This window comes from Durio zibethinus, chromosome 2, assembly GCF_047325235.1.
Source record: "Durio zibethinus cultivar Kanyao isolate XHJ-2024 chromosome 2, ASM4732523v1, whole genome shotgun sequence".
NCBI lineage: Eukaryota > Viridiplantae > Streptophyta > Magnoliopsida > Malvales > Malvaceae > Durio > Durio zibethinus.
Window position 1 is genome coordinate 34,508,437 of NC_143163.1, and position 25,969 is coordinate 34,534,405.

The window sequence follows — 25,969 nt, forward strand, 5'->3', positions numbered from 1 at the left end:
ATATTTATATATTGGATGGAATAATCAATTATTATATTATTAAATAATCAATTAATAAATTATAATATAATTAAATAATTAATCTCACACATCATGGGACTTTAACCTAAAATCTTAAGGTTTTAAAGCCTTATTCTTACCACTAAATTAACATTGCATTGATTGCAAAATCAATTTCTTAGTTATTAATTTATGTTTGTTTATATATTAATAAACATATTTGTTTAATATTCACGAATAAATTTATATTTGTTTATATGTTTATGAATATGTTTATTTAATATGTATAAATGAATTCATTTAATTTAAACAAATTGATATAAACTGTTGAACATTTTAATATTTAAATGAATCAAGTTCGAAGATAATGTAAATTTTAATTTAAATGAACAGATTTCAAACAATTGAATATTATAATATCTAACCAAACCGAACTCAAAGATGATGTAAAATTTTTTATCAAATACAAATAACTTTAAAAATAAAAAAAATAAATTATGAACATAACAATAACATAATAATATTAGTTCATATTTGATTGGTTTCAACATTGTATATAAGGATATTAATTTTACTCATACTTAATGGAGAATTTCACTTTTTCACTTGAATGAAAATAATGATAGATATTATATTATAAGGATGAAGATAGGGATCGAGATATGTATGAGTTTAAAATTTTTATCAGATACAAAAATGAAGATAAGTATTATAGTATTCATTTTGTATACATACATATATTTTACATATATATATTTATATATATTTAATAAATAATTTTTTTATTAAATAATATAAATGATTGTTTGATTAGAATTAATATATTTTTATTTAAAAATATATTAATATATTTATAAAAAATCATATAAAAAAGTAAGATAAAAATAAAAAATATTTTAATTTTTAAAAAATTTATAAGTATAAAAATTATTCATACCTAATAAATACTCATAAATTAAAAATATTCGTTAAATATCAATATAAAATAAATATAATATAAAAATTTAAATATGAGAATACAAAATATTCTACCGCCCTGTACCTATCCAAACATAACCGAAGATTATGCGGAAAAGTTGAACTTCGGTCTGTGAGCTGCATGTAGACAATTTAATTCTCCTTCAGCTTTGTACCAAAAAAAAAAAGGGGACAACCTTCCGCTTTCCTTTCTCAAATGGGAAATGAAAAATAAATAAACAACAATTTAATTCAGAAGTAGCTGAAGAAGTTCAAACTCTGTCATCCATTTCTCCAAAATTGAAAAAACAAAAAATCCTCCATTCCAACTTCCCATGGCAAACTTCGTCGATACAAACTCCGGCTTTTGCTCCGAAACGATGACGTTCCATAGCCTCCGACCTCCCATTCCACTCCCACTCGAATCCGCACCCGTTTCAATAACCGACTTCGTCTTCTCTCTGCTCCACTCGTCCCCTCCCTCCTTCACCGCCATCGCTCTCATCGACGCCACCACGCGCCGCAGTATTCTCTACCCCGAAATGATCTCCCGCTTCGAAAACCTAGTCACCTCACTCGGCACGCACTTCGGCCTCTGCAAAGGCGATTGTGCTTTTGTTTTCTGCTCTAACAATATTTACACTCCGATTCTTTATTTGTCTCTCTTCTCTCTCGGCGTCGTTATCTCTCCCGTAAATCCAGCTGCTACTGTCCCCGAGATTCATCACCAAATCCGACTTTCAAAACCGGCAATCGCTTTTGCCTCGTCGGATTCAGCTCATAAAATCCCTTCGCTTAAACACGGAATCGTTACTATAGACTCGGTTGAATTCGAGTCATTAATGGAAAGTCAAAGTGAAAAAAATGGCAAAGAAGGAATCAAAGTGAACCAATCAGATGTGGCCACGATTCTCTATTCGTCCGGCACAACCGGTCGGGTCAAAGGAGTTGCATTAACTCACCGTAACTGGGTAGCGACGATTGCCGGTGGAATGCGTCCAGTGAGGAATTTCCCTATTTTTGCTTTTTGTACGGTTCCATTATTTCATGCCTACGGATTAGCATTCAGTTTGAGGGCTTTGGCGTCGGGGGACTGCGTGGTGATAATGGGAGGAGGTCGGACATTTGATCTGAGAAAAATGTACAGAGTTGTCGAGGAGTATAGAGTTAGCCACTTGGCTTTGGCTCCACCTTTGGTTGTAACGATGGTGAGGGATGCTGAGATAATGTATGCCTATGACTTGAGCTCTCTTGAAGTTGTCGTATGTGGAGGAGCTCATTTGAGTAAGAGTATGATCCAGAGGTTGAGACAACGGTTGCCCAAAGTTCAGCTGGCGCAGGTAACACGTAATTAACACTTAATTAGAGTGCTAATTAATTAATTAATATGATCGCCTTTGATTTGGTGAATGAACTTTTTAATTTTTGTAATGAAGTCATATGGGCTAACTGAAACAACGGGGCGAGTGTTTGGTACAATGGGTCCCGACGAAAGCCGACTAGAAGGTGCGACGGGGAAGCTTATGGCAAATTGTGAAGCCAAAATTGTGGATCCTGAAACTGGTGCTGCTTTGCCTCCTTCCATGCCTGGAGAGCTTTGGGTTAGAGGAGCTCTTGTGATGAAGGGTAATTATTAATTCCTGTATATTAATTAACTGTCGTCGATTAGTCTGTTTACATTTTTGTTTTGGGGTTCAGGATACGTTGATGATGAGGAGGCAACTGCTGCGACTTTGGATACGGAGGGATGGTTAAGAACTGGCGATCTTTGTTATATTAATAATGAAGGTTTCCTGTTTTTTGTAGATAGGATAAAGGAGTTGATCAAATACAAAGGCTACCAGGTTGGTTCTGAGCTCTGCAAAAAAACGGTGCCTGAAAAAGCTTATTCAATTTTATGCTTTTTGATGTTGTTGGTTTCTCAATGAAACAGGTTGCCCCAGCTGAATTGGAGCATCTACTTAATTCCTATCCAGATGTTGTCGAGGCTGCTGTGGTTCCGTATGTGACTTTCGTTTTCTTTCTTTCAACCATTATTCGACTCTTTACGTTGCTTGAAAAGACTTTATTTATCCTGCCAAGCGCCAGCTTTTGACACTCCTAATCGCTAACAGGTTTCCGGATGAGGAAGCGGGCCAGGTACCGGTGGCCTTTGTGGTCAAACAATCAGGGAGCAGCATTGATGAGTCAAAACTCAAGGATTTTGTTGCCCAACAGGTGCGAAAGGAAGAACATGCTTTGCTTCTAACCTAACCCATTTCTTTTTCATCTTTTTGACGTTCTCGAACATTTGATGTCAGGTTTCTCCATATAAAAGAATACGAAGAGTAATGTTCATTGATTCATTGCCAAAGAGCGCCTCAGGTAAAGTGCTGAGGAAGGATTTGGTGATCAAATTGTCAAGTGCTACCTCCAAGCTGTAATATTCTTTTGCTTCTTTGCGTTTTTATGATAAAAAAATCGCCATATGTTGTTTATCTATGTTGTATAACCGAAGAATTGTTGCATGTCATTACAAATAATCGAAAGTAAAAAAATTTGCTCTTAAAATAATGGGAATATGAAATTCTCAATTCTATTCCATCTATAAGGTATTTTAATTGTAATGAAGCACATTTCACTGCTCTATTCGACTAATGAAAGAAAACCAAGGAAAGGAAACGAACAAATGTTGAAATAAAAGTTGCATAAGGACCCCGTCCCGCCCAAATTGTTGTAACAGTTGGGCCAATTCGTTGCAAGAATTCACTGGGTAGAAATGAAACATATTGCATGCACGACAAGAGTCAAGGCCCAAGGAGTAAAAAAGTTGATACTTCCCAGAAAAAAACAAAAGAACTGCCAAAAGCGATTCAACGTCGTACCTTTATCTATTTGTTTTCTAAAATCCAGCTAGCTGAAACATGGATTTTGGAATGTTCGAAAAAGTTGCGATCCAGTCAGTTAATGTTCCGAAATAGTGGCTTCAATAACCATTAGCATGTCTTGAGTTTTCATCAAATCAATGGCAGGCCAGAGCTCAGTGAACTGGCTTATTGGTGTACCTAGTTGGCATTTATTCGTCAACTTCAGTTTTTATTTCGAAAAAATACGTATAGAAAACAAAGAAAAAATTTTGGAAGAGTCCAAACCGAGTATTTTGACTCAAATAACAGAAAAACATGTATAATTGTAATTTTCCGTTCTCTATTTTTCAAACGAATTATTATCATTTGATTTTCCCTTCTGGATTGGTTGGATTAAACATATTTAGAAACCAAATATTTTATTTGGTTTTAATGGAAAACCCAACCAAACCGATACATACTTAAACACCCAATTAAGCATTCCTATCAGAATTTGCTCCAAAATGTTGATTGGGATGGTTGCAATTTACAAGTATGCTTCTGAGCTCTGCACAAAGAAAATGGTGCACCAACTACAATAGAAACATAAATAAAAGAAACCTAACATTACCATAACTACTAAGGCCTAGATAAAGCTAAATTCATCAGATAGAAATGCTATTGGGTATTCCACGACCAGTAACTCCAGGACCTGATGAAGGAAGCAGCAGTTCATACGGGGGAATGCCTGCACCGGTTCTGTTTTTAAGGCAGGTATCCTTGTTTCTTTTATTTATGGTTTCCTCTATTTCCCCTAGTTTAGCTGAGAATTTGTCAAACATTTTCAAGACATCATGATCATTGATCCAGCTCCTGTGAAGATGGTTCATTTGGCCCAAGTACTCTTCATCTGGGGAATGAGTTGACAGGGTGTCTTGAACAGCCATGACTTTGGTTGCTTGAAGCTTTGTTGGCAAAGAGGACAGAAACGTGCGCTGAGGGTTCTGAATAAATTTCTCAAAATCATGGTCAGTTTCTTGTGGGATGAGTTTTCTCATGAGAGTGGGACGGTTTGGCACATATCCTCCAAATGGGTACTGCCCAAAGTTTATAGCCGCATGCTGACCTGATGCTATCCAGATCATTGTTGTAAGTATGCCAGACAAATCTTCTTTTGTGGCAAGTTTAGGCCACCAGGGTTCATTCCTTTTGTCATAGTGACCTCTGTTCTTGATCTCATTCCACCAGGCTTGGAGCTCAATATCAGAGGTGACAGAATCAGGTTCAGTATAAAAGTGTTCAACATACGATTCTACCCATTCTTTGATGGCAGACCAAATAAGCAGCCCGTCTGCTGCGTAAGGGTAGTCTTCAATCACAAGTTTCACGCCTCCAGGCACTGAAGGATCCTCCACTGCCATGCCCCTGAAAATTTTATTACCACTATCTAATATTGTTTTGAAATGAGGATAATTCAGCAATACTAGAGCACAAAAAAACTAGCATCTAAGAATTGAGGATCAAGGTTTAACACATAAAATAGAACCTTACCTCCGAATAAGATCCGCAGGCAACGCTTCCATGTCAAAACGCCAACTCTCATAAGCAGCAGAGCTTAGCTCCATGGCATACTTTCCTGGGCTAAAACAAGCCTCAATTATCCCACCTCCATTAACTAAACTTTGTCGTGCGAGTGCATTAATTTCTAGTGTGTAGCGCATATGAGGGTGAAGCAGCTTATAAATAGGGTGCATTGAACTAAGCTGTCTGTGAGTCGCAATTATGTATGGCTCCATGCAGGCATGAGTCCGCAACCTAAAATTTCCCAATTACCACCATTTTAGAAAAAGTACATCTAATTACATTTTATATGAATTCCCCCTCCCCCACTAAATTCTAGGTCTCAGATAATAAATACTAAAGTTATTGAGAGATATGAGCAAATTTAAAATTTCCCAGGGGTTTTGAAACTGTTAATGTCTTACCAGTGATTCACTAGCTGATGCACACCGGCATCATTTGAGCAAACATGAGCTTTGGCTAGTTTCCAGATCCAATGTGTTGTAGCATCATGTCCGTGAGTATAAACATATTTATTCCGAGATGACAAAGGAGTTGGAGGAAGTGAAAGCTCAATAGCTATTGGTGTCAGAATACCAGTCTTGCTATAAAAGAACACCGTCCTCGATGCATAAGCTTTTCTCCCGGGTAAGTTATTCATCCTCTTGATAAAAGGCAAAAGCATGTCATGGAAATCAAGTATAAACAATCTTTTTTCCTCAATGGCCTGAAACATCGTCAGACAGCAAAAGAGCAGTCTTAGAGAATGAGATGTCATTTTTCAATATTATAGGTGGTTTTTAATGTTTAAAAAAAATTAGTAGAATTAGGAGAGACAAATGTACTAGCTCTACTTGCATCAGAAACCCAACTAGGTATAATTTGATACAAATATTTTAGGGTTGATGGTTTTGTTCCCTATTAAGAAATGAGGAATCAGCCCCAAAAAGTCCTCTATATACACCTGATGTTGCACAAACAAAGCAGTCCCCAAATTTCCACCTTCAAAAAGCAAAAGCACTCGGAAACTATTGAATGTCCATTGCAAAATATAGGACTCTTTTCCTTCTAGGTTTACTATAATGGACATGTCATCAGAAGAATGCCCATAAAATGATTCACTAGAAAAGAAAAGAAAGGATCATGTGAACATAGCTGGGTAATGCTGGTAGATGTTAATACCTTCTCCACACTCATTCCATGAAGTTCTTGCTCCATCAATTCCTTTGTGATTGATGATTCTGGAGGGCCATAAATGGAAGGTTCTAGTTTGCTAAGAATTGGAAATTCCTGTAAAATTAAACAAACTTAAGGATTTCAATGAAGCAATTGTAAAGCCTAATCTACACAGACAGCAAAATAAACTACAAATAACCTTCAAAATCTCAATATTCACAGGATTGACCCCAGCTAAAGCCTGGCGCGCAAATTCATTGTCTCGCAACCATGCAAATCTGTCCCCTGGAAACAGAAATCACAAGATGAATTGCAGAAAAGAAATAATGCTCCATTAATGAAGAATGTTTTTAATATGAATGGAGATGGCTCATAGACCAATGCAAGCATAAGCAATTAGCCTCATTTTGGTCTAATTTACAGAACGAACTGAAAGGCAAAGAATGAATGAAGCATACATACTTCTTATAACAGCTGGGATTTCATATATCAGCAACTTTTGGCCGACACTGAGAACTCGTTTCATCATATTGCCAATAAATAGATTGTCGCCTAGTTCTCTTTGCTCATCATCTTTCAAGATGAAACCATCATTGTATAGCTTATCTATGTCAGAAAAGCATGTGAATGGGATGTCGGAACTTGAAAATGTAGCAGCAATGGATGGTACAAGATTGTGAAGAAGTGCTTTCAACCTTCCAGCAGAGAAAGTTTCCTGCTTGATCTCCTCAAAGGCCTCATCCCGAGGTACATAAACAGGATGGGGCTTTTCAATTCTACTCTCACAAAGTGGATCTAAATGAATCATCAAATGCGAGCATATGAAATTCTATGTTAGTGATGCAGAATAGGAATTTTAACACATAGAATAAAATAGTATTACTTTGAACAAATTACCTATCTTAGCAGGAGGTCGGCCAGTTCTACAGCGCCTAGGATAAGGCCTTTCCTCACCACCCAGAACTGGCCTAGCGAGATCTTCATCCTTGTCAGGTTTGCCTAAATCATTATAGACATCAAAATCATAAATTCTTTCATGAGGCTTTCTCTCTCCTTTCCCGTTACCATGAACACTGAGTAAATCTTCCCGTCGTAGATCTTTAAGGCCAGGTGGTGTTTGTGATGGTAAGTATGCCTGTTCATTACAAAGAGGCACTGCTTAAATAACCCTACTCGGATAACCTCATCGTGAATGAAAATAGGAAACCACTAGTACAAAGTTCTTACCTGATTTCTGAATATAATTCTACTTTCTGGATTATCATTCCGACAATGGATCCATGTATTTCCAGGAAAGAAAATGGGGCCTTCATCAAAACCATGAATAACAATCTCCAGCAGGTGAAATTCCTTGCCATGAAGGTTTGTAATGAGAATAGCCCCCGGTTTACCGAAGTCAGATGGGACAGTAAAATCAGCTACATATTCAAGTATGTTGGTATGCTCTGAAGGCTTAGGCAACCAGCCCCTTACAGAAGTCTCTACACTCTTCCCCGAGTTAGTAACTGTAAAAATAGATCATTTCACTTTCAGTCAATAAGAGAATTAATTGGAGATTCCTGATATAAATTTCTAGCAAACAAAAGGGAATCTCATGCATCAAGAAAAATATGAAAAAAATAAGCACTGACAATTTGATGACTCTGCCATATCAATAAGCAAAACTATCATATTCAATACTTTCAACAATGTAAGAAATCAATAAATGCAGATGCAGTTCAAACTTCAAATTTCAAACCCACCAAAATCCTATATTGTCTTGTCACAATCAAGACACATAATCAGACCAAGTATCCCTTAAAGTACTCAACCAAGAACTAAAATCAAAACTTGAGACAAAAAATAAAATACAGATTCCAGTTAGAGAAATGAAGAAAACAAACCAGGATCAATCTCTTCACTTATAAGCTGAATCAAGATCCCACGACCAATCCCGTTCATGAACAGTTCCCATTGATTCTCAATCTTCTCTGTGATCTTCTCCTTGATCTTTTTCCTTATAGTCACAACGGCCCTCACTTCCTTAACTGAAGAAGAACCAGAAACCAATGACCCGTTAACGCCTTTTTCCTCAGCTGATGACTTTTTTGATGGCTCCACAGTCTTGTCATCACTGATAACAGCACGAACCAGGGGCCTTGTCCTTATAGTCGACGAAAATTGTACGAAACCAGGAACCCCATTGAGCCGTGAAGGTCGGCGGAGGTCAGAGCCGGAGAAAGTTGACTTGAACGAAGGGAGTGTCTTCACAGCTAACATAATTTTCTCTTTGTTATCAAAATCAGAATCCTCGAAAAAAAAAATCCTTTACCTATAAAGAACAGGTTGGAAACGATATTTCTTCCTTACGTCATTTTAATATTTTCTTCCTTGGATGGTGACGCTTTCTTTATTAAAGGGTTTTTTCTTTTTTTTTTGTCTGAATGGGAGGAGTTCTTCTAACTTATATAAGTTCTAACATGGTTAACCTTTTTCCTAGTAATTAGTCCGGAAGACAAGGCTACTGTCTAAAATGATTTACGTCGAAAGATTAGCAGACTCTCGATGTAAAAGTGCGTGCAATTCACGGTCCAATATATATATACATATGAGTTGAAAGTCACTATCTCCGTTTTCAGTCATACCGACAGCAGAAAACATTTTATTTAAAAAAAAAAAAAGAAAAAACGAGTGTCAAAAATCGCGTGGAGAACGTGATAGGGATTGGATAAATTAATATAAAAAATTGATATATTTATTATTATAAAAATAACACTTAAAATTTTTATTAGAGGATTAAATCAAGAGTTCTTTTATTTTATTTTAAAACAAATACTAATGAGTTTTGGACTTATCCTTGTGGATGTACTGAGTTTAGTTGATTTAACGCTTTTTTTATCAGTAGTTCAGATAAGGTTTAAAATTATCATTTTATTTACAATGATGAAATAAATTTATCATGAATGAATATAATTTTATCACTTTATTTTTAATTTTATTTTTTTGATCCATTGTTTTTTTATTTTATTCAAAAATTAAAAAAATAAAATATTCAATAAAATAATTTTTATTTTCTCATCATTAAAATTTAATTATTTTTAATCAAATTAAATGTACCATGATAAATTTTTATCTTTTAAAAAATGAATAATAAGTTCGATCCATCTCATTTAAAGTAGAATAATAAATTTGGACTTAATAATCCATCAATAATGTTATAAATGTACATAGATTACTTATAGAGAGAGTGAAAGAGACAGAGAAACTGCAGTTGAAGGTGATCCAACTCCCAACTATGATTAATTAAAGCATTTAGTTTCTCTTGAATGATCAATGATTATTAGTAGTAAATTATAATTACCATAGAGATTAGATTATGTTGGGCTGTTATATTTTAATTTTATTAATTTGTTATTAGTGGATAAATGAAAATAATAAAATTAATTAATTTGACCTAAGCTTATTAAGATATTGATCCCAACATGCAATATTCATAATTGCATTATGCTATCTTTCTATTTTCTCCTGTTGTCGCATAAGCAATTATTAAAAAAATATATGTCATTTTGCTAAATTTATTTTTAAAATTTAAAATTTTCACTTATTATTATAGATAATTATGACTATTAAATTATTTTATAATCATCAAATTTGAATTAACTTATAAATTTAAAATAAATAATAAAAAGAATTAAAGTAATATTGGTACAGTATTACATTGGAAGTAAGTGGAGGATCTTAATTATCTTATCTCACCTCAAAATATCTTCAAGGGGGGGTTTATTTGATCATATTGAAGGTTTGAGCAAAAAGCAAATGTACTTGCTCCTTCCACAACCAGGTAATGACAAACATAAAAAGTCACAGAAAGTGTCCATAAAAGTTGATTCACATGCAGGGGTGCGAAAAGAAAAAAGAAAACAAGGTCTGTTATCTTTCCATTTCAACCATTAAACAAAAGTTTTTTTGCTTCTATTTTCCCGAGCATTTGACACGAGATGATTCGAATATTAAAATATTTCTGACACCCCTCCAAGTTGAATGGATATGTAGGTCACTTATGGACAACCATTCACTTGTATTCTGCTAAGTTGTTTTTTTCTGAAATGTTTTGTCGTTTCATATAGCATGGAAGGATGCTGGAACTTGAAATTTCTAGCAGGGTCACACTCACATGGCCTCATTAAAATCATTAAAATTAGTTTTATACTTTGTGCACATTATCACATGCACATGCACATTGCAGATCATATAATAATAATAATATAAGATTGGAAGACTTGAATTTGCCTTGTTGGATTTCCCATACCATAAATTAATGATAAAACAAACAACTATGCATGTAATTATACCAAAGACAGTGGAGGTCGTTGTAAAATTCAAGGAATCAAACGTTGGTAAAGCCTTATAAATGGAGGAAATAGCCGGTGGCTCAGGACACACTCTCAACGCAACTTCGGTCCTAGTTCAACTCATTTTTGGTCATGGTTGGATTAGTTTTTAAGCTTTTCCAGAGCATTTTCTTTGTAATTTACTTTTAGATATTAAATTTGGTGAGTTATAAGCATTCAAAGTTCTAAAGCAATCTATAATTTACTTTATTCATTCAATTTCAATCACGTATGTACAAGTTTATCATGGTCGAGAGCTTCTATTTTATAAGCGTTCTTTGTTTTGTGTTGATTTCGGTTCTAATTGATTTATTTTTACTTAAAGTTGTTCTTTAAGCATTGTCGATTCCATATTTTAAACAATCTGATCTGCTACTTCAAAGAGTTGGCATTTGCACGTGGAAAGTGGGACACTTAACCTATGGAGATATGGTAACAACCTATGGAGATATGGTAACATTAATTGTCTCAACACATTTTCTTTAGTGTTGCCAATTTCTGTGATAAAACTGGTCCAGGAATCAGGATCCTTCTTTTCACGAATTGACATGCATTAAAATAGGCAGTGCTTTTGTGGTCCCAATGTTTCCATTCGTCCAGAAAGTGTGGTGGACCTGATTGATCACTAAAAGGTTACAGAATGTAGCCAATGGAGCAGGCACTGAATGGAATTTCACACTAAAATATTCCCACACTGAGTTTGAACTTTGAAGTGCAATTCCATCTTTTGTAGAGAAGCATATATTGAAAGTTGAAACTAGGGACATAGGTTTGCTAAGTGCTAACTAGGCTGAAAATGGTGTATGTATATTTGTACATAAGCAGCCTGCAACCTGGGAAGATTATTAGATTGTTTGATTTGGTATTAATGCTGGAAACAAGAGGAATAATGTTCAGCTCATAATCAAGTCCGATTGAAGCGACTGGATATCATGCTTGGTTACATCAAATTGCAACCATTGTTAACAATGCTCGAGTGCAAGCAAGCCATTGCACAGTAGGTTTTGTTACACCAGAAACTATGACGCACAGTTTTAAATTGTAATAAGTAGAACATAAGTTTCCAGCAAACTTGGACGAACAAGCAACTCAGTAATACCTGGCTTGTTCCTGCTTTGCTTGCTGCCAGCAGGATGGGTTTTTTGTCTGTTCTTCTTGAAATGATCATAACGTTCGATAGTTAGGATGCTCATAATTTTAATAACGAAAAGTAAATACATGGTGAAAGTTGCAAGCATTTTCTATGGAGACTAGAAGAGGAAATAATTCCGAGACAGGGGAACTGTAGTTGCTGCATCACAGGTGAGAACCTCACCATCAGCTGTCACAATATATGTTTCTGGGCCTACTGTGATATTTGGGAGTGCATTATTGAGTTTCATGTCAAGCTTGGTCAGACTTCTGGTATTCCCAACAGCTTCTACCCTTTTCTTGAGTCCATATAACTCTTTAATTCCGCAATTTAAAGCAGCCTGTTTGCAAGGGTAAATGTAATTCTACTTATTTATCCTATATACACACATGGAAGGAGAGAGGAAGCGAAGGAGAGATAGAGAGATTCATGCCTTGCTGATGAAAGCAATGGAATTAGCACTTCCAGCCTTGCCAAATGCTCCAAACATCGGCCTTGACAACACCTGTGGCAACTCTTGTCTTCAATAAAAAGTGAACTTGGAATTTTTCAATTGATCTCACTAAAAGGCCAGTATGGTTGCATTAGCTAGTAACAATAACTTATGAATCATTGTTCAGACAGTCTTTAATATTACAGATCATTAGAAATGTGAACAAGATTAGATGGGTGCAAAACTAGTTCAACAGTCGGTGTCTAATGCTTGAAATCATTTTCAAGCAGATTACAACTACCATTCCAAATTTTTTCTTTCTTATTATTCCATTTCCTTTTAGGATAGGAGAGTAAGAAGTTAATACCCATAATACTGCCATACAGGATAATTTGTTAAGTGAAGAAAAGTAAATTGAAAAAAAATAATCTTCTATAAGAAAACATATAACAGTTTACCGGCTGAGGTGTTGGGATGCTTGCATTAGGATCTCCCATATTTGCCCAAGTGACTTCACCACCTTTTACTACCATTTCAGGTTTTGCCCCAAAAAAGGATGGCTTCCATAAAACAAGATCAGCCAACTTTCCCACCTGCAGATGCATATATGTTTTTGACATAAGGAAATTTCAAATAGTTAGAAAAGCCAAAAAAAAAAAAAGTAACACACACTCACATACACACAACAGTTAAAAGAGGTTGAAAATAACATACCTCTACTGAACCAACAAATTCTGCAATCCCATTAGCAATAGCTGGATTTATGGTGTATTTTGCAACATAACGTTTGATTCTTAGATTGTCATTGTCTAAGCCTCCAGGACCAATTGGCCCCCTTTCTGACTTCATCTTGTGAGCAGTTTGCCAACTTCTGCTTATCACCTGGAAAGAAAGAATTCAACTTATTTCAGCTTTAGATCATGGAACTATCTGAGCTGTCATTTATAAGAACATGCAAAATGAGAGATATCTGCTATATAGAAGGTTAACCATGCATGCTACTCAGAATTGAGCATGACCAAAGCAAGATTATATATTTGACTAACAAAGATGTTCCCACTGGCTTCCCGCCCTGCTTTTTTTTATAAGACCCATTACGTAAAGTTCAGATTTGTTGTGTCTGATGCACTATTTCTCTTGTCATCCTTCACAAAATGTTTGTTACCTTCATCCTAAAATTAGTTTGCTACTTTATTTACTATAATAACCAGACACTGCTTTCAATTATTCCAAATGCTCACACTCAAGTCATAGAAGACAGGTCTCTTGTTTCTACCTTTGATGGTCATTTAAACATACAAAAGTTTCCATATCAGTGGCCACTAGTCACACAGACTTTTTCTAATGAAATCAAAGCATGTGAAGGAGTAAGAGTAGTAGAATTTAAAAGAAAACCTCTCCAATGCGACCCACAGCCTGTGAATCAGAAGATATAATGCTGATTGCCCCCGTGTCATGCAGTATGTCTTCTGCAGCAATGGTTTCAGCCCTAATCCGTGATTCGGTAAAAGCTACATCTTCTGGAATATCCTTGTTAAGGTGATGGCAAATCATCTGCTAAGATAGGAATGGATGAGAATGGGACAGGCAAAATCCTGCAGATCTAATATGTATATACTATTATCTTCTCATACCAGCATGTCAAGATGTTCATATACAGTATTGGAAGTATAAGGGCGTGTTGGGTTTGTTGACGAGGGGAGGACATTTTTAACACCACATACTTTGATGATATCTGGAGGATGACCACCACCAGCACCTTCACTGCTCAAAATTATATTAATCATGAACATTAAAGAGCTAAACCTGACTGGTTAACCAGAAAATTAAGAGACAAGATAACTCTACCTTGTTATGAAACAAGAGAAACATAGTCATGCTCAATGAACTCATAAAAGTTACAATTCTGCACTTTTTAATGTTCCTTTCACAAGGCATCGAAAAGAGCCTTAGTGAAATTAGTAATTAGTAATTCAGATTTATCTCCTCACATATTGTATTTCTGATAATTACTCAAGTTTTTTTTTTTTTTTTTTTTTTGAGGGAGTGGGGGATGGACATGAGTTTATACCTGTGATAAGTATGAATCGTTCTTCCTTTAAATGCAGCAATTGTGTGTTCCACAAATCCAGATTCATTCAAGGTGTCAGCATGTATATTAACCTGCCAAAATCAATAGATATAAAGGACACTTGTATGGTTAAAAATGTAATTAAAAATGAACTTGTAAAGGTCAGAAATAAAAGCTCAGAAATAATTGGCATTCTTGTTTTCTGACCTGGACATCATATAGTTCTGCAACAGTCAAACAATTTTCTATTGCAGCAGGAGTTGTTCCCCAGTTCTCATGCAGCTTCAATCCCATAGCTCCAGCTTTGATTATTTCATATAGCTCATCAGGTTTGGAACCATTCCCCTAAGTAAGAAAAAGTAAAATTGAGGGCAACCGAGGGAAGTTCTAACCAACCAATATATGTCAGAGTGTGGAAGATAGGTCCATCCTTCGGGCTTTAGCTAATGCATAGAAAAACAAAAAAAAAAGGAGAAAATATTATGTAAAGAAATATAAGCTTACCTTCCCTGTAAATCCAAATTTAGAGGGAAGTCGTCAGTGGACTGCAGCATCAATTTCATTTGCAGTGGAGCTGGTGTACAAGTAGTTGCACGTGTCCCTTCAGCGGGTCCAGTCCCACCTCCTACTAATGTCGTAATTCCTACACTAATTTGGAAGGTTCAGTGTGTAACGCATTTATATTTAATAAAGATGTATGATTCTATTAACTAAGTTTTCTCACTGTTTTTGTTCATAAACGTTTTACAAACATGCATTTCCAAATTCACAGATGTATTAAAGTATTTATATATGCATGCATATGTGTGTGTATTTCTTCATAGTCCTGAAATTTTATGGTTAGGCAGCAAGTTTATAACCATTAGAGAACAATTTTGGACCATGTCCCTGTCTTCCCCAGTAGACTGAGAAAATTCGAATATGCTGCCCAAGACCAGAAGAAAGTTAAATGGTTCAAAGAGCAGCTGACAGAAAACAAAACTAACAAACAATCCAATCAGGGATGGCTGAACGCTTTTACAGAAGAATGATGTTAACTATTAGCTATATGTAACAATAAGAGAAACAATTTCCAACTTGATCGACATGCTATTCCATCCAGCAAAATCTGTTTGCTTAAAGTAATGGATGGTCCCTATGACATTCACACTTCACATGGTTCCTTCAGAATGCTTTGAAACAAATGGAATCTATCAAACAGATCTGAAGGGCCTCTTATCGTCTCATTTCAAGAAATGCAATCTGCTATCTCTTCTATATTCAAATACTTGTCTAAAAGTGTGAGCTGTTCACAGTGTATGGCTCAAACTTAGATATATCTGAATAGACTTTAATCAATTCTTGATCAGCTGAGATATCAGTCTATGATGTTCTTTTAATACTACTGTTACTATGGATACTGCCTGTAAAATCTTGAAGTAGTCTAGCCTTTTCTTTCTCATACTTTCAACATTGAGTAAAAGAAGGATGACACTGGAAAGTAAGACCATCGCACCAGAGAAGGTCCATGAACTGGGGACCCAGATATGGTCCTAACCGTCAAGGAAGTTTACAGGGTTTCATTTGCAAATGAAAGCAAAATACCTTTACCATTGAACTAGAGAATGATGGGAACAAGGAGGAGAGTTCCCATCGCACCAGAGAAGGTCCATGAACTGAGAACCCAGATATGGCCCTAACTGTCAATGAAGCTTACAGAATTGCATTTGCAAATGAAAGCAAATTACCCTTACCATTGAACTAGAGAATGATGGGAACAAAGACGAGAGTTCTTGCCAAAGAAAAACGTTATACATTAGGTCTACTGCAGAGCAACATGGTCAATAGAATCTTCAATAAATAGAGGTGAAATGCTATGAGCAAACCATTCTGTCCCTTCTCACTCTCTCTCTCTCCCCAAAAACAAGCACATAAGAAGATTTGTGTGTGTCCGTGTTTCACTAACGTCTTTTAACTGAAGTATGCCTGAAAGTGTAGCTTACCGCTTGATATTGCTTCATGAACCAGCTGAGGGCATATGAAGTGCACATGACAGTCTATAGCCCCTGCAGTTACAATTAATCCTTCCCCAGCAATAACCTCAGTGTTAACCTGAGAGTTGATGGTCTAAAGATCAGCCATGAATACAGCAGGTAATTATACCTGAGCACTGCTTTCATATGAAAACACTTACACCGATGATCATATTAGGGAAAACACCTTCCATGGTATCTGGATTGCCTGCTTTCCCAAGTGCAACAATAAGACCATGTTTAATACCAATATCTGCCTTAAATATGCCAGTGTAATCGATGATTACAGCATTTGTTATAACAATATGTAAAGATTCAGCTGGTGGACGCCCACATGATTGACCCATGCCATCTCTTATAACTTTTCCCCCACCAAATACACATTCATCACCATATACAGCAAACTCTCTTTCTATTTCAGCGTACAAATTTGTATCACCTAGCCGAATTTTGTCACCGGTGGTGGGGCCATACATGTTAACGTATGCCTCGCAAGAAATTGTTGTGGTGAAAGCAGAATCTTCTCCGGTCACACCTTCACTGCAAAATTAGTCAAGTCAAGGCATTAATATTTTCCTATTCAATTATTTAAGCAGACGACAGTTACTAATCAAGATCTTTTGGGTGACATGAAATAGAAGTAAAACAGGTAGCAATAAGTTTCTAGCTGAAGTTGTAAACCTAGCATTTTCATCTTCCAGATTCCCATAACCGTCTATCCTTATAGTTTCCATCATCATTTCGACATTGGCATCATCAACTGGACCATCAACAATACCATTTCCTCCTCTGATCACTTTCCCACCACCAATGCTGACAAGCACAACAGTTTTACATTCTCCGGGCTGAAAAAGGAAAACATGTTTCAGTCAAAGAATAGAGTAAGATTAGATCAAGTGCTGATCCTTGCTTGGCCCATGAATGCGCCAAATGAACATTTAATTTAATTCACTTAATGAAAGTTTATGGATGAACTCTTATCTCTATATCTGCTAATGAGATAAATAACACTTAGAACAACCCTCTTATATTAATAAAATAATAGCTTCAAAATTCCTACAATTAGATTTTCATAATGAATGTTTATCATTATAAAATTTGAGGCTTCCTCCAAAATCAGTGTCTACCATCACAATTTAATTACTGCCAGTGCACTGAAACACATCAGAGCCTGCTTCTTGTCATTGATTCCTACACCAGCCTCTACAATTTCTTAGTAATCCCGGAGCAACATGCAATTCCTAAAGAAATGATAATAAGAAGCATCTTTTTAAGAAATAACGTGAGAGTATTACTGTTAATTTTTACTAGAAAGAGATTAATCTAGACAGGATGATCAATAAATAACTGTTAATTGCACTTAATTAATGAATAACAAACTTCTCAAAAATGAAGGTTAGAATGCTCAACCTCAAATCTTGTAGCTGTTCCTGCTGGTATATTTAGGCGCATGCCATATGCTTTCCTTCGATCAAAAACTAAGGAGGGGTTCACCTCAATAAAGTGATAATGGCTTCCCACCTGAAAAACTGCTGAATGATTAACACAAGAAACAAAAAAAATCTTTCAATTCAACTTCAGAAAAAACAAAATAGCAAAAAGATATTGGTTAGCTTGACCATTATATGGTAGCTATAAAGAATTGTAGGTTGATTCTGTTGGGCTAAAAGCCTCCAATCCAATCACACCAGCAGAAGTGAAATCAAACAATAAATTAAACACACAAGAGACAACAATTTAACATGGTTCGGTCCAACTGACCTACATCCACGGATGAGAAACAAGATCCACTAGTTGTAGAGAATTACAAACATACATCAAATCATCAACCTCACTCAACAATCAATACTCATAAGACACTCTCAATCTCCTCTAGTCCTATGAAGTATTCTCTACCCAAACAAACACAAACCCAAACTCTTATGCACCCTTTCAACACAACTAAACACATACCCATATGTTTCCATACATCATACCTATGTGGACCCTCTCAATCTTCTCTAGTCCACTCACAAACAAACATACATACCTATAAGACGTAGAGCCCCAATACTCCTATGGGGTGTCTATCCCACAAAATCTTATAACTCTCTTACATCTTTTTCTCATATCTAACCTTGTAGAGACTTCACCTATTTATAATCATACAAACTTGCCCATTAAGAATCCCTCTCCTTTTAGAATTCTTCTCTTACAAGTTAAACTTACCTATTAAGAATCCTCTTTCTCTTGAAATTCTTCTTTTGCAAGTCTTTTTGTCCATCAAGCAATCTCTGACAAATCTCAAACAAATCTCAAACAAATCTCTTATGGATTTGAGTCAATATTCCCAACAATCTCCCCTTGACTCAAATTTTATCAATCATCTGTCTTCATGCTAGACATGCTTGGCTCCACCTGTAATAGAAGTCTTATAATCATTTTCTCTTCTTTTGTGTCTTCACGCTTCATATAAACCAATCATCAATCTTTAAAACTTGAACTCGAACTCTTTTCTTGAATCAAGCTCCTTTGGACTTGCTTCTTCCCATGTCTCAACCATGCACTTCCCACATCTGAAACCTTTAGCTCTTCCCACATCTCGAACTTTCAGCTCTTTCACATCTCTTTCACATCTTGAACTTTCAGCTTTGATACCATTTGTTGGGGAATACCACAGCTCTGATACCATTTGTTGGGCTAAAAGCCTCCAATCCAATCACACCAGCAGAAGCGAAATCAAACAATAAATCAAACACACAAGAGACAACAATTTAACGTGGTTCGGTCCAACTGACCTACATCCACGGATGAGAAACAAGATCCACTAGTTGTAGAGAATTACAAACATATATTAAATCATCAACCTCACTCAACAATCAATACTCATAAGACACTCTCAATCTCCTCTAGTCTTATGAAGTATTCTCTACCCAAACAAACACAAACCCAAACTTTTGTGCATCATTTCAACACAACCAAACACATACCCATATGTTCCCATACATCATACCTATGTGAACCCTTTCAATCTCCTCTAGTCCACTCACAAACAAACATATATACCCATAAGACGTAGAGCCTCAATACTCCTATGGGGTGTTTATCCCACAAAATCTTATAACTCTCTTACATTTTTTTCTCATACCTAACCATGTAGAGACTTCACCTATTTATAATCATACAAACTTACCCATTAAGAATCTCTCTCCTTTTAGAATTCTTCTCTTACAAGTCAAACTTACCTATTAAGAATCTTCTTTCTCTTGAAATTTTTCTTTTGTAAGTCTTTTTGTCCATCAAGCAATATCTGACAAATCTCAAATAAATCTCTAACAAATCTCAAACAAATCTCTTATGGGATTTGAGTCAATATTCCCAACAGATTCTATGTACACATTGACAGAGTGGTCCATAAAACAAAAGAACCAAAAGTGACTTTTAATTAGCCAAACTCTCAACAAGAAAAATAAATCATATCAATCATAGAAGATAAGTTTGCAACACCTGAATTGGCCGGTCTCCATTGTTAGTGACTTTGAGTCTTATTGCTTTCCTTCCGTGATTAAGTGTGACACTCCCCCCTTTGAAGATCATGTCACCAGGGACCATCTTATCTTCCATTTCAAGAAATTTCTCAGGTGAAGGCACTGCATCATCAATGTTATTCTTTTAGTTCCCATTGGGCACTTTATGTACTCAACCAGTAGCAGTTCCAACTAAGCTGCATAATCTACTAAAATCTTCAAGTATAGAAGATCAGTACTACATAAGACATTAATATATATCAGATTAAACTTGCTGTTCAGATTTAAAAAGCCAGGTAGATTAGAACCAAAAGAAAAAAAAAAGAATTGTATCTTGATATGAAAGTAGTTTGGTCTCCAAGCCTTTAGCCTAGTAGTTAAAGGTGCTTGAGGTCACATCAAGGGCCTAATTTTGAACCAAACCTCTCCCTTCCTCTTACTTATATTAGGGCTTTGTTCTCGTGATGGTAAAAAAAAAATACACTTTGAGCTTGAGCCCTGTTCATTTATCTAGGTCAAGCATGCAAACATCTTTGCAAAAAACTAAGAACACTCTACTAAGGAAGGGATTTTCAGAATAACATAATTTATGGTACCTATATTCTTGGGGAAGTAGACATTTCCAAAACTATGAACTAAGGTAAGCCTTTACCAGGTAGAAAAGAACCATGTAAAGCAAGGTCCAGGTTTCCATTTTCACTAGCAATCACATTATGAATACTGATTAACTTTGTCCCATCAGGAAATGTCCCTTCAACCTACATTGAAATTACTATTAGTTTATGGAGCTATTGATTTTGACTGAAAAAAAGTTTTAGGAAATAAGTTGAGAAAGTCCAGAGCAATGATGTTTCATGCACTCTATTTTAGGCTTTTCTAGAACATTAATTGTAGGGTTGAAAAGAACAAACAAGTTAATGCTTAAAATCGCACTCTCCTAAATGGATAACGTATGAAACAATGAATAGCCTTAGAACTTCGAAGCCAACAAGCAATTAAAAATATAATTCAGAAGAGATACGTATAAATACCAAATAAGGATTACCACATTTCGGATAAACAAAATCATAATAAGAAACAGATAAATGCAAACTCTTGCTTCGCTTTCTTATATACAAACCGGATGGACAAATCACTAGCCAAGCTGTATGCTCTTTTTGGATAAAAACATACACTGATTATTGATTAATTAAAAAGGAAAATTCAATACCAGCTATGATTACTGAAGCATGATACCTGAACAGAATCCAATAAATGTGGAACAGCAGGAAGAACTTACCTCCTGTTTAAACATTGTTTATTAGTAGTATTTCTTCAAAGCACATCATTTGAGCTTCTTACAAACAACTACTAAAGCAAACATGATAAAGGCTTCATACCTTCCCAGAAGTTGTCGACCAATGTCCATCAATTCTGCCACACTCTTGTCACCGTCACGAACAAACTCCAGAATCTATGATGAAAACATAAGAAAAGATATATGAAAGCTCATTGTTTTTCAACCATCTTTAAAAAAATTAAAAAAAGAGATTTTGTACACAGATATTACAAGCATGTAATTGACTTAGCTCAGAATCCATTAATTTGATTATATGAAAAATTTCCATTGAAGTCCTTATTTACCACTCCACTCTATGAAGAGATAATGAAACTAAATATCCTGAAGATAGACATTATCAATTGCATAACAACACCCAATTTTATTTTAACCAAAAAAAGTGAAACATACAAAAATGCTCATTTAGGGAAAAAAGCTCAATAGAATCTGATGATGAATAATCAGATTAAAAAAATCAGTATAATCAGTGGGCAGATAACTTTTAAAATTAAGTTCATTCATGAAAATGTAAATCGTAGCTTGTATTTTTGTAATACCTCAGCTTAAATGATAATTAGGCTAGAGTAATACCAAAGTCCATCAATTTATAAAGAGATTAATTAGTAAAAAAAAAGAGTTCAAATATTAAATGAAAGAAAACCTAGCTATGAAATAGAAAGGAAATATAAGTTCTTCTTCCTCATCTTTTTTAGAGTTAGAGAGCATAAAAAATTAAATTAGAGATTCAAAATCCGATGCTACAATTGAGTTAATCTACTAAAGATGAGTATATGCTATCTTTTTATTTAAGAAATATACCATGTTGGTAGCTATTATTTGAAATTGAAGTTCTGAAAGAAAAATCAAGAAAAATTATGAAATCTTTCATTAATCTTCATGATCAATTTGAGTAAATTATTAGGTTTTATTTACTTCATGTTATTAAGATTTAATGATGATTATTGAGTGAATTTTTAAAGGCTGAAAGTGGGGATTTGAATTTTTAAAGGTTTAAGAAAAAATTTTATTTTTGAATAAGATGCTATTATCTACAATAGTATATTAAAATAATATTTTATATCAAGAGATTAGATATTGCTATGATTATTATATATAGTTAGAAAGTATGTTAAATCTACTTTCTAATGAAATAAATGTAAATCAAATTTGAGTCTTCTATGAAGATTTGTCTAATTTTTATTTAAGAATATACAAGTTGTATGCTAACATTATTAGGGTTGAATTACGAAAATTATTTGAAATTTTATACAAGGAATTAAGAATTGAGCCATACATGTTTAAAAAGATTATTGAGTCTACTTTCTAACAAAATAAAAAGAATTGAATTTAGAATCTCTTATGAATAAATGTGTAATTTTTATTAAAAAGTATACGTGCTATCTGGCGGCAGCATATGACGTGGATTGTAAAGTTTATTATAATTAATCTATAAGTAATTACAATGTGTGTCATATATGGTTAGAAAGCTTATCAAGTTTAGTTTTTAACTCATTAAAGAGATTTTAATTTTGATTTAGATATATTGAGATATGATCATTTTAATAAAAGGAGGTCAGGTTATTAGTATTAGTTAATTAAGTTAATTTTTGTATAACTTAGTTGTTTTAGTATATATGGTCTAAAAAAGAATTGATTAATTTTTTATATGTTGAAATGAACTTGAATAGTCAATTAATTATTATGGGAGAAAAATTAAGTGGTGGAATTGAAAAAAGATAAGTAGAATTTCACACATTTTATTTGTTTTCAAACATATGTATATATGTATGTTTCTAAATGAGTAAATATTTTATTTTCTTATTTTCAATATATGAAATAGGATTAAGCATATGATTATTTTATATTTTTTCTATGTAAATGATGGATCATGCTTATGAATGAAATGAGAAAATAACTTATGTTTAATAAACAATTTTATGATAGCTATGTTTTTACATTCCTGAAAAGTGAGATCATCGACATCAAAACTAGTTCTACAGCCCTGATTAATGGGTAATAATAGTTAGTATAGATATGATCATACGGCCTTGCTAACGGATTATAATAGTTAGCATAGGGCCCTAGCTAGTAGAATATAATAGTTAGCAATGATCATGAAGATAAAATTATCCATATGGTCAATGTCACGAGTAATAACAGTGATTATAACTAACAATAAACTAATGATAATGATGATTTATGATGATGATGATGATGATTTTTAAAAATTGATCAATGATTTATATATGAAGATAATTTACGATGATTTCTAAAGATTGATTAATGGTTTGATTTGATTACGGTATTCAAATGACACTATATATTACAATGTTTTAAGAATTGACATGTTTTAATGTTGATTTATGATTTACGAAGATTGATTAATGGTTTGATTTGATTACGGTATTCAAATGACACTATATATTACAATGTTTTAAGAATTGACATGTTTTAATATTGATTTATGATTTACGAAATATTTTACAAAACGATGATTTTTGAAATATTTAGATATTATGATTTAATGAATATCTTTTAATGATCTATATGATATGTATAAAAATGATGTTTGATCTGGTAATATATATAAGTCTATATTCGTTGAGCTATGGTTTGTTCATTCCCCTTTTTTCTTCTTCTTATAGATGAGTCAATGATAAATTTAGTTAGTCTTGTGAGAAATTAAAAGATCAAAAAAGAAAAGATTACTTATTCGTTGGAGATAATATTAGCTAATGAGTTATTATTAATGGTTTTGTATTTTATATAGTTTGTATTTGGATATGTAGAGATGCATCTTAGTTAGATTAAAGATATAAATTTTAATTGGTAGATTATTTTATTGAAGAATTTTAGAATGGTTAAGAAAAAAACCTTTGTATTACTTTTACGCTATATTTGGATAAATATTAATAAAATAAAAAAAATAAAAAGAAAATAACGAAAAAGAAAGTTTTTTAAAAGAAAAAAATGATACATATAACTTTTGTTTGGATAATTAAAATTAATAAAAGAAAGAAAAGAAAAGGAATTCTAACAATTATTATTTGGATAAAGAGTAAAAAAGAAAGAAAATGATTCATTATAATAATTTTTTTCAATTATAACCTTTCATTACTTGTGATTTTAAAGCACTCCTAGATCATAATATATTTGTTATTTTGTTTGGTCTTACAATTGTTGCTATATCAATAGTATTTAATCAAGTGAAACAAAAAATATTTTACAAACATGCATTGATAGATTTTGACTAATTTGTCATCTCATAAGTCCAAAAAATATATCTATTCATATTCAACCATTCATCAAAATCAAATCATCAAAAAATTATAAAAAAATTTTATATTGAAAGAGATATGTAAAACTTACTTAAAAAAAAGATAGTTTTGAAAAAATTACAAAATTATTGTGATCTGCTTAAGTTTTTTTTATTAGGTTTTTAATATTAATAAAAAGATAAACATAATAGTTTTTTTATAAAAAAAATATTTTTCAACTTTCTTTTCCTTAGCTTTTTCTTCAAATTGGGATATTAAAAAAATTGAGTTTAAAAGAAAAATCAAAAGTTATTTGATTTCTATCTTTTTTTTTTTTTTAAATTAAAAATTTATTAAAACAAAGGAAATGAGGTTTTGTTTCATTTACAGTCTATTACTTTACTTTCTTTTCATTACTCTCTTCTCAATCCAAATACACTGTTAAATTTTATTTTAAAGTAATATAATTGTGTTGTGTTTTGGTCTTGAAGTAATTTTAATACATATTTTATACACATTTGTATACGTGGAACAGCAATAAACAAATGTAGCAAAGTTGAGAAATCACCTGAGAGGCAATGAGAGCAACAGTTTCAGTATAATTGAGCCTAAGCCCTCGTGCCAGACGCTTCTGGGCAAGGTACCCCGCGTTATGAAGGCCTAGCTTCTCAACTTCTCTTGGTGTTAGTCTCATTCTTGCAAAGTCAGTGCCCACCAGTTCTCCACTGCTACAATCCTACTAATCAAAGATGATTACTGAAAAGAGATTAGTCCTTTTTTTATTAGAGTCAAAACCCAAGAAAAAAAAGGCTAAACTTTATCTGTTTGACCAACAATGGCAGATAATTCTATAAACAGAATAATACTATGAAAGAGTAGCATATAATAATAGTCATAAACATAATTTGAGAAATTAGTAGGAAAATGAATTTCTAAACTACTGGTATATTTTCCAAAAACAAATGGTGAAATGATTATAGGAGAAAAAGTTGAAGTCTTGCCTTTGGAATGGTTGGAAATGTGCCGAAAGACCGATTACCATTCAACCAGATAATGAAAGGAGAGAGCTAGCGGCCGTTGGAACTAGATAGCTTTGGCCTTTTTGCCATGCAAAACTTGCTCTATAGAGAGCTTGTACCTTATGCTGCCAATGTTGTACTCTACACGTGGATTCGTGAAAGAGGTACGATATTTTACTTTTTTTTTATCACGTGTTTTAATAACAATAATAATTATTATTATACTAATAATAACAACATAATGCGAATAGCCTTTTTAACTAATATCTCGTCTCAATGTATATTATGGGAAAAAATATGTGTTATTCGAATTTGTAGACATCCCAGTGGCGT

General features: G+C 33.8%; 3 protein-coding genes across 4 annotated transcripts; 1 reads left to right on the forward strand and 2 right to left on the reverse strand.

The window, feature by feature from the left end:
• Positions 1–1,148: 1,148 nt before the first annotated feature.
• Positions 1,149–3,510, forward strand: LOC111317475 (4-coumarate--CoA ligase-like 9). The gene is made up of 6 exons (XM_022919902.2): positions 1,149–2,297; positions 2,394–2,583; positions 2,656–2,801; positions 2,891–2,958; positions 3,072–3,174; positions 3,258–3,510. Exons 1-6 carry the CDS (start codon positions 1,293–1,295, stop codon positions 3,378–3,380), a joined length of 1,635 nt encoding a protein of 544 aa, XP_022775637.1. The 5' UTR covers positions 1,149–1,292; the 3' UTR covers positions 3,381–3,510.
• A 613-nt stretch (positions 3,511–4,123) lies between these two features.
• LOX6 (PLAT/LH2 domain-containing lipoxygenase family protein) lies at positions 4,124–8,939 on the reverse strand. Of its 2 annotated transcripts, none has more exons than XM_022920545.2 (9): positions 8,402–8,939; positions 7,746–8,023; positions 7,416–7,653; positions 6,981–7,313; positions 6,718–6,803; positions 6,525–6,632; positions 5,768–6,069; positions 5,334–5,597; positions 4,124–5,207 (listed from the first exon to the last, which is right to left on the reverse strand). In XM_022920545.2, exons 1-9 carry the CDS (start codon positions 8,775–8,777, stop codon positions 4,448–4,450), a joined length of 2,745 nt encoding a protein of 914 aa, XP_022776280.2. In that variant the 5' UTR covers positions 8,778–8,939; the 3' UTR covers positions 4,124–4,447. The 2 variants fall into 2 exon arrangements, with proteins under 2 accessions (XP_022776280.2, XP_022776281.2); XM_022920546.2 differs by having other exon boundaries at positions 5,334–5,423; positions 8,402–8,916.
• Positions 8,940–11,269: 2,330 nt separating this feature from the next.
• LOC111317476 (urease-like) lies at positions 11,270–25,545 on the reverse strand. Its single transcript, XM_022919903.2, is given in 19 exon segments — positions 11,270–12,360; positions 12,454–12,525; positions 12,912–13,046; positions 13,168–13,335; positions 13,849–14,007; positions 14,088–14,217; positions 14,525–14,616; positions 14,732–14,869; positions 15,029–15,048; positions 15,051–15,167; positions 16,507–16,615; positions 16,698–17,076; positions 17,218–17,381; positions 17,947–18,057; positions 20,023–20,165; positions 20,695–20,800; positions 21,279–21,324; positions 21,422–21,495; positions 25,186–25,545. Coding segments are annotated over 19 exon segments (2,511 nt in total). The 5' UTR covers positions 25,312–25,545; the 3' UTR covers positions 11,270–12,138.
• Positions 25,546–25,969: the final 424 nt, after the last annotated feature.